Source organism: Myripristis murdjan, chromosome 14, assembly GCF_902150065.1.
Source record: "Myripristis murdjan chromosome 14, fMyrMur1.1, whole genome shotgun sequence".
NCBI classification, from domain to species: domain Eukaryota; kingdom Metazoa; phylum Chordata; class Actinopteri; order Holocentriformes; family Holocentridae; genus Myripristis; species Myripristis murdjan.
Window position 1 is genome coordinate 35,637,508 of NC_043993.1, and position 16,750 is coordinate 35,654,257.

The 16,750-nt window shown below is 44.5% G+C and overlaps 1 protein-coding gene across 1 annotated transcript; it reads left to right on the forward strand.

Annotated features, from left to right (window-relative positions):
- The first annotated feature begins 7,783 nt into the window (after positions 1-7,783).
- smg8 (SMG8 nonsense mediated mRNA decay factor) lies at positions 7,784-16,049 on the forward strand. The gene is made up of 4 exons (XM_030069266.1): positions 7,784-9,374; positions 10,605-10,750; positions 12,008-12,895; positions 14,157-16,049. The coding sequence occupies exons 1-4, from the start codon at positions 7,856-7,858 to the stop codon at positions 14,367-14,369; spliced, it is 2,766 nt and encodes a 921-aa protein (XP_029925126.1). The 5' UTR covers positions 7,784-7,855; the 3' UTR covers positions 14,370-16,049.
- Positions 16,050-16,750: the final 701 nt, after the last annotated feature.

The following is a 16,750-nucleotide window of genomic DNA, read 5'->3' on the forward strand; positions in this document are numbered from 1 at the left end:
TGCCTGTAATGCTCAGCTTGTCTTGTTGTCACGGTAACAGAGGTGTTAATTCACTTCTATGTTTGGCATTGAGCTCATAGTTAGTGCTGCTGTTGGACTGGACTGCACTTTACTGACAGCTGTTTCCACTATTCTGTCCCCCTTATTGTATATAAATTGTGAGGGACAAAAAATCAGAAACACCTGTCAGTATAATGTAGTCCAGTAGCAGACCTCTGCAGACTACAACCTCAGTAATAAACACAGAATTGAATTGACACATTTTCCACAATGTCAACACAAACTGAACATGATAAACTTTGTTAAAAGGTAGAATTGATGGCAGAGCTGCTGAGCTGAACTGCATCAGACTGGACAGGTGGAACTGAGAAAGAGACACTGAGTGTATAACCTTTATTGTTCATGTTCTTGTGTTGTTAGCCAGTGTGCTGTGTTTCCTCTGGCTGTGGTACAATTTGATTATGTCAGTGTTTGTACTGCGCTGATTGGCCCACTTAGTTTTTTAACCAAGAAATCACTCTTGAATTGGGAACATCAGACCAGTAAGAATCATTCAAAACTTTTGAAAGTGAACATGCGATTCAGGGGTCTGGAACCAGGCTAGTGGGACATACTGCTCTGTGGCAATTCCCTCCAGGCCAAGAACTTGCACAGTCTGAGGAGATGCACCATTTCCTCAGTGCAGCTCAGAGGCTGTTCATTTGGTGGCTCTCCACCCGTCTGGGATGCTTTGAAGGCATTGAGGGAATTTTTTTCTTCAGTTCTCCTCTTCAAATTATGCCATCTCCTATTGCAGCCTGAAGGTGTGTGTGTGTGTGTGTGTGTGTGTGTGTGTGTGTGGTTGAAAACACCTACAGCTCTGACACACTGGGATATGAAGTCCCAAATTTGATTGCTTTCAGTCACATTTTAATTCCTTCCTTGAAGTTTTGGGGGATTCCTCTGCACCTCGTTGGTCAGCACTTCTACTTTCAGGTGAGTACAGTTTGCTTTTCTTCTCCTCTTTGCCACTGTCTTGTTTGTAGTCGGCACAAAGGCATCATTTATACTTTTCCACATTAATACTTTGCCTCACTCCCATCTGTTTTTGGAGAACTTCCTCCTGCTGAAGAGTTTTGTGGGTAGTTCTGCTCTGGACGTGTTCATGGGCACCCCGGTGTCCTCAGGTATTCCATGATTGTTGATAAGAAGTTGATAAGCTACAGCCACTATTCAGAGTCTACTCTTCATTTTCTTGGTAAAACAACAGCTGTAACTTGTAAACACTTGGGAAAACTTACAGTTGTGGGTCTGGCTCTCATCTTCCATTATATAATGTCAAAATGAAATACTTCTGGGAATTTAACTGTTCTTCACTTAATGCAAACAAAAGTACAGACAAGAGCACAAACTGAATGTTGTTTTAAGATTTTTCTTTGGCATTCCAGTCTGAGCCCTTTGCCTGGGCCGCTGCAGGAAGGACGAAGCCTTGATGTGTGGGACGCACTCTACCAGGTGAGCCCATATTGTTACTCCATATTGTTATTGTTATCATTCTTCCACCTTATCAAATTCCAGTTTTCCAAACAAGACACAATGCCTCACATGAAACACAGACTAGCTGTGCACATACCTCTTTATATTTGCCCCCATCATATCCCCTAAGGTCAGGGCTTTATATTTATTTACAGATGTACATTACTTTACCACCCGTCTCTCTAATTTCACAGTATTTGTTTGATCGGTGTGCCATTCACATTTAATGTTCAAAAACATTCCCAACTGTTCTCTGTTGTTTGAGAACGTTTGATTGGTGCGTCTTGGGCTTCAGGTGCCAGCTAAAGGTTATTCCAAACATTATTTATTAACCGCACCTATCAGTTTCACGAGAGCTCGCTCTTACACACTCTCACTCTCACTCTCACTCTCACTCTCTCTCTCTCTCTCTGTGCACTTGGCTCTTCCTCTCTCTTTCCTCTATGTAATCTAACTGAAATGCAATTGTTGATGAAAAATGAACATGTTAAATGCAATAAAATGTTACATAGTAACACTGATGATTTATGCTGAGGCTTTAAGTTAAGCCAATCACTTTGAGACAAGGCCTGATACATTTATACAACTATTTCCTTTATTTAGATGTGTCCATTTACTTCTTGTTTTAAGTATCACCATCAATAATGTCCTCCAAATCTACATTGTCAATGCGATGCGTTAAGACTGCAAATGGTAGCTGGCTAGCTTTCTAGCTAGACAAGAACCAGATAGCAACAATCACTCCTTCCAAAAACAAACAAACAAAAAAAAAAAGGCTTTGAGTTGCCTACAACTTGCATTGGGTCAAATACTATAAACAGTATATTGATTTATTATGCAAGTATTTTACATGAATGCACTCATTCAATTACTGGAAGGTAAAGCAACATTATCAGCCTATTTCAAGTGGTGCTGCTGCTATGTTAACGCTATCGTAATGTGAATGGTAAGGTGAGGGCCGATGTCATGGCTCAACAACAGGGGCCACACCATGACAAACACTTAACCCTTCTGTTTTTACTCTTCTTAGGGCATGAACACTTTTGTGAGTCTCCATACTTCTTTAAGGATGCAGGACTGGTATTACCATGTCATGATACCAGTATTAATATATTTTCAGCAACAAGAATTGACAGTTTCTGTATAAACCTCCATGGAGGAGAGCAGTCTAACAGCTGATATGCAATTCCACCATAGAAACCACTGCATTTAGGAGAAAATGACTTTTAAACAGCTGTCCACTGTAGTGACCGCTATGCGCCAAAGGGTTAAACAAAAGTCAGCTTCATTGTAAAACAAACAAACAAACAAACAAATTAAATTAAAGACTGAGGTGTGGCTGTCAGCATAGGCGGAGTTTGCCCCCCCCCCCCCCAGCGTCTGAAATGTGTCACTACATTGAGTCAAAAATAGGTCCAATATTTTTTTTTTCCTGTATACATATCTATAAACATTTAAGCAATGCAATAAAATAAGATTATTTTCAGAAATAAATATGAATTACATTATGTTTGGTATTGTAATAAATACAATAATTTAAAAAAAATGTTTGCCCCCCCCAGCGCAAATTTCAAACTCCGCCTATGGCTGTCAGTGGAGGTAATAGTGAGTGAGTGTCCTCCAGGACGGCTGGAGGGCCGCACACCACACATCCAAACACCAGCCACCAACAGGAGCCACGGCCCGTCCATCTCCATCCACACCGCATGGACTTCATTGTCTGATGAGCCGATCCATTTAAGGCTGAGGATTAACTCGAATTAAGATGGTGAAATAAGAAATGTATTTCTACTGTATTTCTTTGACTATTCTACTGTTTTTAGTGTTTTTGCTCTATTTTACCATGCTCACCATGTTGCTGGTCGCTGTGGTTCCTAAACGCTTCCACTTTGCAATAATCCCACTTCCAGCTGATGGTGGAATATCTAGGAGGGAAGAAACTTCAGCAGCTGACTTGAGCCATTCTTTTACTGTTTGTAAAGGCAGACTGCATGGCTAGCTGCTGAAGGTTACACACCTGTGGCAACGGGACTGAAGGAAACACCTGAATTCAGTGATTAACAGGTGTGGCCCAATGCGTTTGTGCATGAAGTGTATGTAAACAAGACGCTCTCTCTGACCATAGTCTATGTTTCTGACGTTCAGCTGTGTTGGTCTTGCTTTACATTTTACACATGGAAAACATTCATTTCTGCCATGAACTACAACAACACTTTCCTTGTCCTGTTTCTCCTCTATCACACACCTGCTAACCCAGTTGTATCCCTCCCATGTGTGAGTGACCAGTGTTTGCTTTGCTCTGCATGCGTGGCTCTCTCCGCTCTCTTAGGTCAGCGGGCTGGCCTACCTCCTTGTCCCACTTTTCCACGATCCATAGACCTTGGAAAAGCAGTTCAGCCTGGAAAGGAGCTATTTCATACATGCACTCAGACAGCACATGATAGGGAACGTTGTGGGAAAACTCAAAAAAATGACCAAGGTCCAGCGTCTTCACAGCCACATACCTACTTAAATAGAAACTGGTAGATACACAGACACTCCAGTGGATAGACGTATGTGTTCTTTGTAGTAATGAAGCTTTTTATCCCCACCTCTCAGAATATGCTGCTAATTTTAATTATCTAGATCAGTGATTCTCAAGCTTTTTTATATAATGTTCCCCCTTTGAAATATTTTTTCAGCCAAGATCCCCCCAACCAGTGCAAAAAAAAAAAAAGAAAAGAAAAGAAAGAAAAAAAAAGGTATAAAGCGGTCCAGTCCAGCTCCATCAGTGTGTGAAACAACAACCTGACACTGAGGAGATTTGGTTGTTTCTATGTTTCAACCACTAATACATTTTTTGTATTTTTTGTTTGTTTGTTTGTTTGTTTGTTTGTTTGTTTGTTTTGTTTTGTCTTGTCTTCTCGGTCAGAGTGAACAAACGGCATCGCTTGACGACCACGGCTGCAGATTTAAACCACAAACACACACATCTGACACCTTCAGGAAATATCAAATGTGCTTTATCAAACCTACATTTACATTTGTTAGTGAACTTATTATAGCATAGGCTAATTATTGTAGAAATCATACAGGACTGATATTTTTTACATTAAAAAAAAAAAAAAAAAAAAAATCTCACATCCCCCTGCAGTACTCCAACGTACCCCTAGGGGCACACACACCCCCATTTGAAAACCACAGATCTACATGATACCGATAAATTGTGTATGATTTGACTGGGTAAACGTTTGAGACCGAAGATGTAAGACCAAACTTTTATGAGTTAGAAATGCTAAATTATATGCCTGTTAATACTTAAATATTGTTTTCCTTTATGTAATTTAATGTGACTTGTGCCTCATGACTCTTTTGGAGTGGTCCTTGGCACCTTCTACATGCATTGAAATTTTTAGACTTTGTGTGTGTGTGTGTGTGTGTGTGTGTGTGTGTGTGTGTGTGTGTGTGTGTGTGTTGAGGAGTGACACATTAATAAAAACTCTGTTCTGTTCTACAGAGCCACCGAGCTGCATGTGACCGAGTGGATTTCACCCAGCAAACCTGCATCCAAAGAAATGATGGACACCAGTAAAACACAGCCTTTATGTGTTGATGTTGTTTGACATCATAGCTGCATTTTTGACCGACATTGCACTAACCAACACTAAAACATATGTGTGTCCATGTCTGTAACTCCAAAGTGAATTATCGTGCTTTTGATGTCAGTGCAATGAATCCATGGGGAGATCTGGTCGACTTTGGTGGATGATATTTGTGACAGCCCCTGCTCTGCCTGTCAGTATGTGTGTGTGTGTGTGTGTGTGTGTGTGTGTGTGTGTGTGTGTGTGTGTGTGTGTGTGTGTGTGTGTGTGCTCTCCTTCAGGCAGCCTACCTGGTTGGAGTGGGCGGCACACCTGTGGCCAGATATAAAGGCTGTGTACGCACAGAAACACGCAGGCGCTGTTTTCTACACAGGAATTGGTATTTTTATAAAAGAGAAGATGCAGTGAGAACGAGCTTCCTGCAGACTTCACACCGTGCAGCGCTTTGGCTGCAGGCTGCTGGGGAAGTGCTAGAAAATAACATGAAAGTGGGAATTTATGCAACATTATTATTATTATTGTAACTTTATTATTTCAACGCACTATGTGTGCGTAATATCCAGTTTCATTGTGTGTGTATAAGCCTATTTATCTATTTTTTTTTTTTTTTAATATTTATTATATTATATATTATTATTTATATATCATTATATTTATGAGTGAGAATGTGTGTGTTGCAGTGTGTGACACATTATCCAGATGTGACTGATGGGTGCACTGATCAGGAGGCTCATGTGTGATCAGTTCATATTGATTATGATGAGCTATAAACAGGCTGAGCTGTGTGAAAGACAGTGATGGCGGCTTTAGCTGCTAAAGGAGCTCGCTGTGCTTTTAGTCTCCATGTCTGAAAAACTGAATGAGCAGCAACAGGGATTTATATGCAAATGAGCGAATTAGGGGGAGTCCACCTCCATTTATGGCTGACTGTGGGAGCGTGCATGAGGCTCGTGCACGTGCCAACAATTACACAAAGAGAGATTTATAAAACAGAAGCACATGGACGCACGGCTCTAGAGATCTGATGAAAGGACTGAGTGTGCAGGTTTATGGCTTTGTGTGCATACACAGTTTTAATCATGAATCTACAGAGTTGTACACACCTGGCCCCTGGTCCCCGGCTCCTGGCCCCTGTTGTTCCCAGGGGTTTAAAAGCCTGTTTGGTTCTTTGTTTTCCTCGACAGTCACATCATCATCACACACCCACTGATGCTCATTCCACACCACTTTGTTGCTTTTCTTTGTCCATTTAAGTTTGAATAAATACTTCACTGGCATTTGAGTGTCTGTCATGAAGATGTCAAGATCATGAGGACATACTCAAGTTCAAGTTTCACAGTCTCCAAGTGCTTTACATGCCGACATTTTTACAACAAACAGGACGACGGCCCCTGACTTAACCCTCATAGCGCATACCTCATAGAAAAAACTCCCCAAAACCAGCTGAACTGGGAAAAATGAAAGAAATCTTGCAAAGCACCACAGAGAGAGGAGGCAGACAGGTGGGCAACAGGCGTCGACCCGCTGAGCAAATTACAAATATTACAATCATAATGCGAAAGAAAACAAATTAGCAGAAAATATGACAACAGACGCAGCAGGGGGCATCGGCCAAGACAAACACACACACAAACACACACTCAGGACAAAGACCAGCAACAGAGAGGTGAATTATCACAAATATAATATCCATAGCTTAAAGAAAACAAATAGGTCTTAAGTTGAAATCTTAATTTCAGAGGCTGAATGGACAGGCTGCCGGAAACACTGCAGCTGCAATTTCACAGCTTGAGATTATAATGGCATGGCACTGAGTCACGCCTCTTTTACCACTTTTTTTTTTTCCCCATCACTGCCAGTTGAAATGTCAGCCGGCTGGCAACCATGTCAAAGTGCCACGGCTATGATGTCTGTGCTTATAACATCTTTATTGTCTTATTAAATCTTCACAGAATAGCAGCACACGTTCATTTTTATTGGGTCCCTGCAAATGCTGCTGTTGAAGGAAATGTGACTGGTGGCAAAAAAAAAAAAAAAAAAAAAAAAATTGGCTCCAAAGAAGAGTGTCTGTAGCAGGAAATTCATTTTGGACAGACTGAAGCTTCATGCAGCAGGCCTGTAGAGTTTTAACAGAGGATTTGGGACACAGAGAGGAGACTCATATCAGGTATTAATGGGACTTATTTCTCATAAGTAAAAGAGTCTACAGAGGTATAATTCATTCAATTAATGAAAAACTACCCTGTGTAAAAATTCTGAGAAGTTGACATGAAAAAAAAAAAAACCCTACTGTTTTTTTTTTTTTTTTTTTTAATTAATGAGGCACCTGTCTGGGAATACTTTCATTTAAAAAAAATCTGCTATTCTGATGTGTCAATTCTGCCATAATTATCTCAGTAATTCAGAAAACAAGGGAGATTTTCCCCACAAAAACGTTTTCTCTCGTAAATTCAGAAAAAACGGTGCATATTTTTTCTCAAAATCGATAAATGTGGAGATTGTAATTGTGAGGTGATTGTAGAACCGAATATAATTTGGTAATATCACAGTTATGGTGTTGCATTCTCCGGTACACTAAGGGGCGACGTGTATTTTACCCGCTGGTGTGCAGCTTGCCGTTAAATCGACGGAGAATAAGAAGAAAACGCTCAGGCAAAGCGGAACGATAAAAGAAACCTCGTTCCTAGTCGGACTTTTGAATAGACGGACGATGCGCCGCTGTTTTTCTTCCGCTCTTCATCACTTCTCGGGCAGCCAACATGGCGTTTGCCGTCAGCATCGCGTCTTTGCTGCAGGCGGACCTGGTAGAAGACGCTGCGTACCGGGAGGACGGCCTCTGTGTTGTCGGTATTTTCGGGAAGAGCTCCATGCAGCCCGGCCCGCCCAAGGAGGCTCTCATCAACAGCCTGGCCGACAAACACATCTTCTCGCTGTTCGGCGGCCCGGAAGACGGCAGCGAGGCGGACTGCGGCAGCCGCATCCAGGCTCTGTACAGCCAGGAGAGCCGGGTGCTCTACCTGCTGCTGTCCTCCGTCTGCGACAGCCGCCAGCTGCTGCGGGCCTGCGAGTCCCTGAGCGCCGGGACGGGACACTCCGACGCGCATGAGTTCTGGAAAGGCCTGGAGAGACAGCACTGCCTCCACCTGCTCTACCTGTTCTCGGTGTGCCACGTCCTCCTCCTGGTCCACCCCAACCAGACCTTCGACGTGACCTACGACCGGCTGTTCAGAGCCCTGGACGCGCTGCGGCAGAAGTCGCTGCCTCTGATCCGAGCCGCCATCAAAGACTGCCCGGTGTCCAAGGAGTGGAAGGTGAACTGCCGGCCGTGCCCGCCGCGCCTGCTCTTCGTCTTCCTCATGAACGGCGTGCTGAAGGTGTCCGCCAACGGGTCCGAGTCCGGAGGAAACCCCGACAAGCCCAAGAAGCACTCCCCCCGCAGGAGGCTGCAGCACGCCCTGGAGGACCAGATCTACCGCATCTTCCGGAAGAGCCGCGTCCTGACCAACCAGAGCAGCAACTGCCTGTTCACCGTGCCGGCCAACCAGGCCTTCGTGTACGTGCTGCCGGGCCCGGAGGAGGACCCGGTGAGCGCCCTGCTGGGCCACCTGCGCTCCTACTGCAGCCTCCGCGAGCAGGACGCCAACACGGCCATATCAGGGCCCAGGCGCTACCAGCAGATGCGGCGCTCGGCCCGGCAGCCGCCCTGGAGCGGAGACTCCGGGGGTCTGTCGGTGGGCGGCCAGCCGGTGGACTGCAGCTTGAAGGAGTTCCTGTGGCAGCATGTGGAGCTGGTGCTCACCAAGAAAGGCTTCGATGACAGTGTGGGCCGCAACCCGCAGCCCTCGCACTTCGAGCTGCCCACCTACTCCAAGTGGCTGCAGGTGGCCTCCAGGCTCCACCAGGTGATCATAAGCAACACGGAGGAAGAGCTGGCCGAGCTGTCGGTGAAGGTCCAGAGCCAGCTGAAGGTTCTGGAGAGCTTCCTCGACGCGGACGCAAAGTTCTCCGAGAACAGATGCCAGAAGGCTCTGCCGCTGGCCCACAGCGCGTACCAGTCCAGCCTGCCGCACAACTACACCACCACCGTGCACAAGAACCAGCTGGCCCAGGCGCTGCGGGTGTACAGCCAGCACGCCCGGGGGGTGGCCTTCCAGCGCTACGCCCTGCAGCTGCATGAGGACTGCTACAAGTTCTGGAGTAACGGCCACCAGCTCTGCGAGGAGAGGAGCCTCACCGACCAACACTGTGTGCACAAGTTCCACCTGCTGCCCCAGCCAGGTGACCACAGCACACATGCTCCCTTTCCCCTTCCTGCCAATTCCATATGTGTTTTGCAATTCAGTATTATGATTTATTGCATTTCTTAAAAATCCTCCTCTTGTTTGTGTGTGTAAAGTTTGATGAGGCTGTGATTCTCCTAGAGGTCACTAGAGGTAATTTTCTACAGCGAGGTCCAGTTTGACAAAAGTCTCTGCCTGCAGTGAAATGGCTGCTATGGGGGCCAACATCATCACACATGAATCAAATGTGGCTCATTGAATCCACAAGAGTCTCAGCTTTCCAGTCAAAGCCAACTGATGCAGCTCCAAGACTGTTTAGGCCCCAGTCTGCACAAACACACCATTTTACAACAGGCCACAAGAACACATGTGGACTGCAGGCTTTGGGGCCCAAACTGCATGGGATTAGCAGAAGGTGGGCGTGTCTGCAGAGGGGAGAGAACCCATTTTCATTCACACAGCTGGAGGTCAGAGGTCAAGGGACCCCGCTGGAGATGACCATGCCAGTTTTTCCTTTGCAAAAATTCAGGCAAACTTTGGAGCGATAGTTTTTTTTCCCTTGCCAGCAACCTGGCATGGCATGCTTGGTACCAACAGGTTCCTTAGGTTGTCTAGTTTCATGTGATACCAGCAGCCATTAACAAAAGGAATGGACAGTAAAGGAGCTTACCACTTTACATACACTTACTTACACTTCTTGGGAGTTAACTATTTGACATATTTCACTATAGACACAAGCTTCTGTACGCGTAGGACTCCAGCAAAGTAACAACATACCATTAAGTGACTTGAAAACCAAGAGCAGGTGTCAAAGTTTCAACTAAATTCAGAATGAAGACAACCATCAAATACACTAAATGGGCACTGACCTCAAAAATTAGTAGAGGAATATGCAATTAAAATATAAACAGTATAAACCAAAATATTGAAAAGCAAATGAGTTCAAAGTACAGTTTAGGTCTATGAAGTTTATAGGCTACCAGCTGAAAGGGCTTTTTTTTTTTTTTTTTAAAGAAAAAAACATACAAAATTTCAAATATCTAGCTCCTGAAATACCTCTGCATTTCAATTTTGGGAGTGAGTTTTTAGCTGAAAGTATACACATGTCTTTAGAGGCCAAATTTTAGGGAAAAAAATATTAGTGTGGTAGCTTTCAGCAAGCATAGAAATAACTGTAAAAATAATAATACTAACAGACAAAATTTAACCTGACTTAAAATTTTTCTAGGTGAGAAGCCAGAGATGGATCGCAATCCACCCATACTCAACCACAACAGCAGAGGGCGCTCTACCAGCTCCTGTAACTGTGGGAGGAAGCAGGCTCCTCGCGAGGATCCGTTTGACATCCAGGCTGCCAACTACGACTTCTACCAGGTCAGTGTTTACAACACACACACACACACACACACACACACACACACTCCTCATGTGGCCCGCACCGCCCTGACCCCCCCGTGTGCCTTCACATTTCCCGTCTCCAGCTCCCAACACAGCAGTGATGCTCAGTTTATGAAGTCTGTCGCTGTCTTTGGCGCTAAGCGGTCATCACTGTGGTGTTTTTAAGTTTCCCTCGTCTCATTTCTCAGTTTCCTGCTTGATTCCTATCCTGGCGGACTTCGTCCCTCCCACATGGATGCAGGTGGAGGAGACGAGGAGGATAGTGTCAAGGCAACAAGCGTTTAACAAGATGAGCCTCGTTTTAAAGCACCATAAGTTAGTTATGGCATGTTGCACATCTGCGTAGGTTATTAGTCACTTCCTCTGCTATGGGATTGTGACACATTATCTGAAATTCTTCTTCCGCCCCTTAAAAGAGAAGTTGGTGTCACGAGATTTTCTAAATAAAGAAATACCATAGGTGTAGCCACAGTTAAAAGAGATAAAAACAATGTACAATAAATGATAAATAAATGAAATAATAATAAACAATAAACAACAAGAAACTTTGCGAGGCAAATTTACAGTAGCTTCAAACAATGTGTAACGGTAAGACTGTGCTTGGGGTGCCAGTAAGGTCAGCGCCTAACAATACTTCATCAGGGTGTGAGTCAGTATTTTTATTTATTTTTTTGTCAGTTAGTCCACCGTACATAAGGTTCAACAAATGAGGAAAAGAAATAAAACCCCTTTCTTGAACCCATAAAAGCACATAACCCAAAGCCAACCCATCCAAACAACTCAATAACACCACAAGAAATTTTCAGTTCAAATCAAATGTATTGCGGCAAATCATAGGCAAGGAATCAACCAAGAAGGCAGCAACAGAAAAGGCAGCAACACAAAAAAAAACAACAAAGAAATCAAAGGCCAGTCCATTCCAGAAAAAACATAAGAAAAGAAAAGAAAAAACGTAAAGTAAATAACTGACAAATTAATAATGAAGTAAAAATCTGAACACAGGTACACAGGTTGGGTCATTCTATTTTTTTTTTTTGCTGTGTGAAACCAAACTGAACCAAATAATCAACACAACAAAGAGACACACAACAAGCAAATGGACTACAGGTGTGAAAAGTTATATTATAGTTTATACGAAGGTGTCAGATTATGACTTAAATTACCTTTACAAGTTCTTTGTGTGGCACCTTGTTCCTTCTTAGACGTCTCCTCTGTCCATGCTCTTGGTTGTAGATGCTGGAGGAGAAGTGCTGCGGGAAACTGGAGAGGATCGAGTTTCCGGTGTTCCAGCCTAGCACTCCGGACCCGGCGCCGGCCTGCAACCAAGCTCCGCGGCCCCCCTCTGAGGCCTCGGGGCCTGGGGAGGCGGAGAGGATGAAGGAGCCCAGCACGGCTCAGAGCCACACCCCCGGAGACAACACCAGCCTCAGCCTGGCCCTCAGCCTGGGCCAGTCCACCGACAGCCTGGGGCCCTACGCGGACGGGGACGGCAGCGAGGCCCAGGTCCAGCACAAAAGGCCCAGCCTGGTGGACCGCCAGCCCTCCACCGTGGAATACCTCCCCGGCATGCTGCACTCAGGCTGCCCCAAGGGTCTGCTGCCCAAGTTCTCCAGCTGGTCCCTGGTCAAACTGGGCCCGGCCAAGTCCTACAACTGCCACTCGGGTCTCGAACAGCCGGGCTTCCTCCCCGGGTCCTCGTTCCTCCTCCCGTGGGACTTGCTGATCCGCTCCCGACCCGAGGAAGAGGCAGGGCTGGTCGAGCCGCTGGACGGAAGTGCCTCGTCGTGGCCCGCCCCCAACAAGGCTCTGGTGGGGAAGCGAGCGAGCACCGGGGGGCTGGGGAGGAGTCGCAGGAGGGACGACGTGGTGCGAGTCTTTGTGGGGTTCGAGTATGAAGACAGCCGGGGCCGGCGATTCCTCAGCTCAGGGCCGGATAAGATAGTGAAGGTGCTGGGGCCCGGGGGCGCCAAAGAGCCCGCCACCAGAGTGCTGAACACGGACATGCCACTGTACGTCCCCTCCCCCGCTCCAGGCCGTGGCTTGAAGCCTCATTTAGCCCAGTTGGCTCGCCTTTTCATCGTGGTGCCTGATGCCCCGCTGGAAATCACCCTCAACCCACAGGTAATCTTTGAATCTTGAATCAACTTTGCTTCCATACCGGTCACAGCTGCTTTGTCCATGTCATCACTCTTTTTGTCCCACTGGAAATGATATTACTAATATTTTAAGTGGTCAATCCTGATAATGCCAGATTGTGTGATAAAACAACAAGAGTGTGTTTAAATCCACGGCCCATTCACAGAAACCAACCATTTGACTGGTTTAGACCCAGTTGCATATATTGTTTAATCACACTCCATCTCCAGTGCATCCATGCATCCGTATTTTCAATCACTCTGTGAACATGCTACTCATAGAGCAAGCAGCTGCAATACATTTCATGCTGACTTTCATGCTGTTTTAGTATCCAAATGCACGCACACTGATGTCAAAGGCCTCAAATTAATTAATACTATTTTATTTGAAGTGTTAAAGTGTGAATAGGTGCCCATTCCAGCTGCGTCTTCCAGTTTGGTCCCAGTCAGTCTCAGTTACAAAGACAACAGATTTTCCTGTTTATTGGAATTTAAACATGCAAAGTCAAGCATTCATCCATTTCATTTTGACATTAGGATTAAAAGACCATGACAGTGATTTTGCATGATTAGTGTGACGTCTAGAAAAATGTATACACTTCACATTTCTGCTAAACGTTTCCCAAAGCAGGCAATTGCATTGTGGAACTCTGATATCATTTTTCCGGCTTTTTCTCCAGCAGTCAGTCTCCATTCATTCATCCATTCATTCATGAAAATGAACTTTCAGAGATGTAAAACGTTCTTCACACCAGTTTTCCATCACTTCCATAAAGTCCTCCATATTAGTTTTTCTAAAAGCAGCAGCTCTGTTGTGTTTTGATGAAACTGGGCTTCGTGAAATGAAGGACTATTTTCCCGCTGGAAAGTAGTCCCCAAGGAAACATTTGGTTTGCACGGCAAATTATTAGTTCCATGGCTTATGGATGGCAATGCCTTTGTTAGCTACCAAAGCAGAACATTATAAAGTGGGTGTTTCAGACAAAAATCCAAATTTGAAAACCGAGGGATTTTGATTCTATGTTTTGAAATCTTTAGTGCTTAATCTTTAATGGTTTGTTTTGATATTAAATGTGGGTAAACTGTAATAAATAGGGCAAATATTCAAAAGGCTGGTATGGTCCTTTAAGCCTAATAACATAACCTCCTCGTGCTCTTTAGACAAATGAGCATACAGTGCTCAGACTGTGGCAATTGCTTCTTGCGGCTATATTTATTCCTCGCTCTCATCCTTTGGTCTATTTCAGGTGCAGCCAGGCCCTCCTCCCTGTCCAGTTTTCCACCCGGAGCAGACAGATGTGGTGCTGCCCCCTGATGGCCTTTGGGTGCTGCGGTTCCCCTACTCCTATGTGACAGAGCGGGGCCCTTGTTACCCCCCGAAAGAGAACCAGCCTCTCACCAACTACAAGGTGCTGCGCGGCATCCTGAGGGCCACCACCGCCACCCCTCCACCACAGTGACACTCACTCTGCTATGGAGAGATCTTCACTGTCCTGGATCCAGTCTCATGTTTACTGTGAGAGAGCCCATCATGAACTGCATCCTTTTAACAGAGACGTTTGACCCCCCCTTCACATTAAAGCTGCAGGCAGTGTATGTACGTAAGACGTTTGGCAGAAAACCAGCAGCGGTGTGGATATCGACCCAGGACAGAAACAAGAGGCAGCTGTTTTTTTTGCAGACATGAGTCACAGAGGCAGAGAGAGACATTAGCAAACTGTCGTAGCCTTAACCAGTCTGTGATGCTTAGCGCCGGAGGTGAGACAAGAGATCTAATGTTGGTGTGTCCGGCTTTCTCTGGACCAACAAGCTCTCACTGCTGTTTGGACACACGGTTGGATTTCACTCTTAAGCATACAGCATACAGTATGTGAAGTAATTACAGACAACTAGCATTATTATTATTATTATTATTTTGGTGAAAACATAAGAACTTGCAGCTCTCAGGCTGGGTGGTTAGTTAAGTTTTATGATGCATCTAAATCCACCAGGATTATCGAGGAGACTGGTAAAAATAAAGAAAAAATGCAGTCCTTTATTATTATTTTCAGTTCAGTTCAGTTATTTTCAGTGGCAGATCCTTCTTCCTGCATGGATGTGTCGTTTACATCAAAGATGAAGCACTTTCCTTTAAAATGGACTTTGCTAGTGATGAAGATTGAGATTTTATTTCCAAAAATTAGGAATCTACCACAGAATAAAAAGTAACCAATTTTGGATTACTCACAGGTCTGTTTTCTTCACTTACTGTTATATAAGCTCTAACTGGGATTCTTACCCATGTAGTTGTATTTGTTGCTGTGTGAGTGTGATCCATCCACCCCCTCCCTGTCATGCGAGAGAGCGCTTAACCACATGTGTGCTGCTCCAAAATGAATGAAACAGGCAGAGACCAGAGAGAACAGCATGATTTTTAGTGGCAAAACAAAGTTGAAAAATACTTTTGGAAAAATGCATAACAACACACTTTGGATTTGGCTTCACTTTCAGCGCTCTTCTCAGCCAGCCGGTTTCCAGAATGGCTGTTTTTCAGCTTTGCATCGCCGCTCAGAATTGTGTCGTTTCCCCGTCTGAGTCGACTTCACTCGTTTTGAAGCGACACACTCCAGGTGAAGCTCCCGCCCTCGCACAGCAGAGACACAGCAGTAAACCTCTTGTCGTTTACAGGGTGAGGTAACCGATGGGCCTCGCTCGCAAAATGTCAGTGACACGGTCTACAGTTTGCTTGTGTGGAGAGATGAGGTGCCTGCTTGAGGAAACAGACCCTCCTGCAGACTGAGGTTTGCTGTGTAAGCACAACCAATCACTGGGATTGATAAACCTTGCTCTCCGGCCTTTAAAGATCCATGGTAAATAATAAAGGAATGAATTGTTGGTCACTCTGTCTGACATTGATTTCATTGCGGAACACCTGCACAGTGATGTAGCACCTATCAGACCAGACCAGATGAAACAAAAATAAGTTACTCTGCCAGAAAGGCGTTAACATGCTTTCTGTCTTTATATAAGCTGCAGCAATTTAATACCACGGTCTACACTGTGAACGTTTGCTGTAGAGTCTTCATTAAAGACACTGCACCAGGTTTCAAACTGTTTTTAAATGACAAATTATTTGGTGTGACAAGAAGCCCAGAATCAACCATAAAAAACGGGCTAGGTCTAGAAACAAGGGAGGTTATCTTTATTATTTAGCTTACAATGCAAGGTTTCCACTGTCATGGGCATATAAAAATAAAAATCAATATACTGAGGGTAGCTGGGAGTGGTTGGAGGAGAGGACCATATCTGCATATAATAAATCAATTTCTATATCATCTTCATGGTACCATCCCAAATATAATGTCAAAATAAATCATTCACATTGATTTTTCATGTGAAATTGTAAAGTCAGTACACAAAAAAATGTTAATGCATGGATTGTCTTTATCATTTTGCCCTATCTGGAATAACCCAGTGTTAACAGCAGGGGGCAGAACATTGACCGAGAATACCTGGCAACATCACAACATTACCCAGCTGGGGCAGGTGGTACGGGAGGGTGAAATTATATCATTTAAGGAGATTAAAACGGAGTTTGGCCTGAATGATTCTGCATATCTTCATTATTTTCAGTTGTAATTTATTTTCAAAAATCCTAAATCTAAAGGAATCATGTTGGGATCTAAAACGGTCCTTGACGGTAATCTAAGAGCTGCTGCTACCGGACGAGGAACTGTTGTGTTATTTATAAATTATTAAGTTTATCCCAGCCTGACAGCACGACGTCCACCGAGTTACAATGGTAATGGGACATTGGTAAATTTCTCCCTGTAGATCAGTGGGATTCAATACTGAAGCATTC

Excerpts from the sequence above, each read along its gene's own strand:
- smg8 (XM_030069266.1), top strand. The coding sequence starts at position 7,856 with ATGGCGTTTGCCGTCAGCATCGCGTCTTTGCTGCAGGCGGACCTGGTA. Across the intron at positions 9,375-10,604 it reads CCACCTGCTGCCCCAGCCAG|GTGAGAAGCCAGAGATGGAT; the intron begins GTGACCACAGCA and ends AAATTTTTCTAG. Across the intron at positions 12,896-14,156 it reads AAATCACCCTCAACCCACAG|GTGCAGCCAGGCCCTCCTCC; the intron begins GTAATCTTTGAA and ends GGTCTATTTCAG.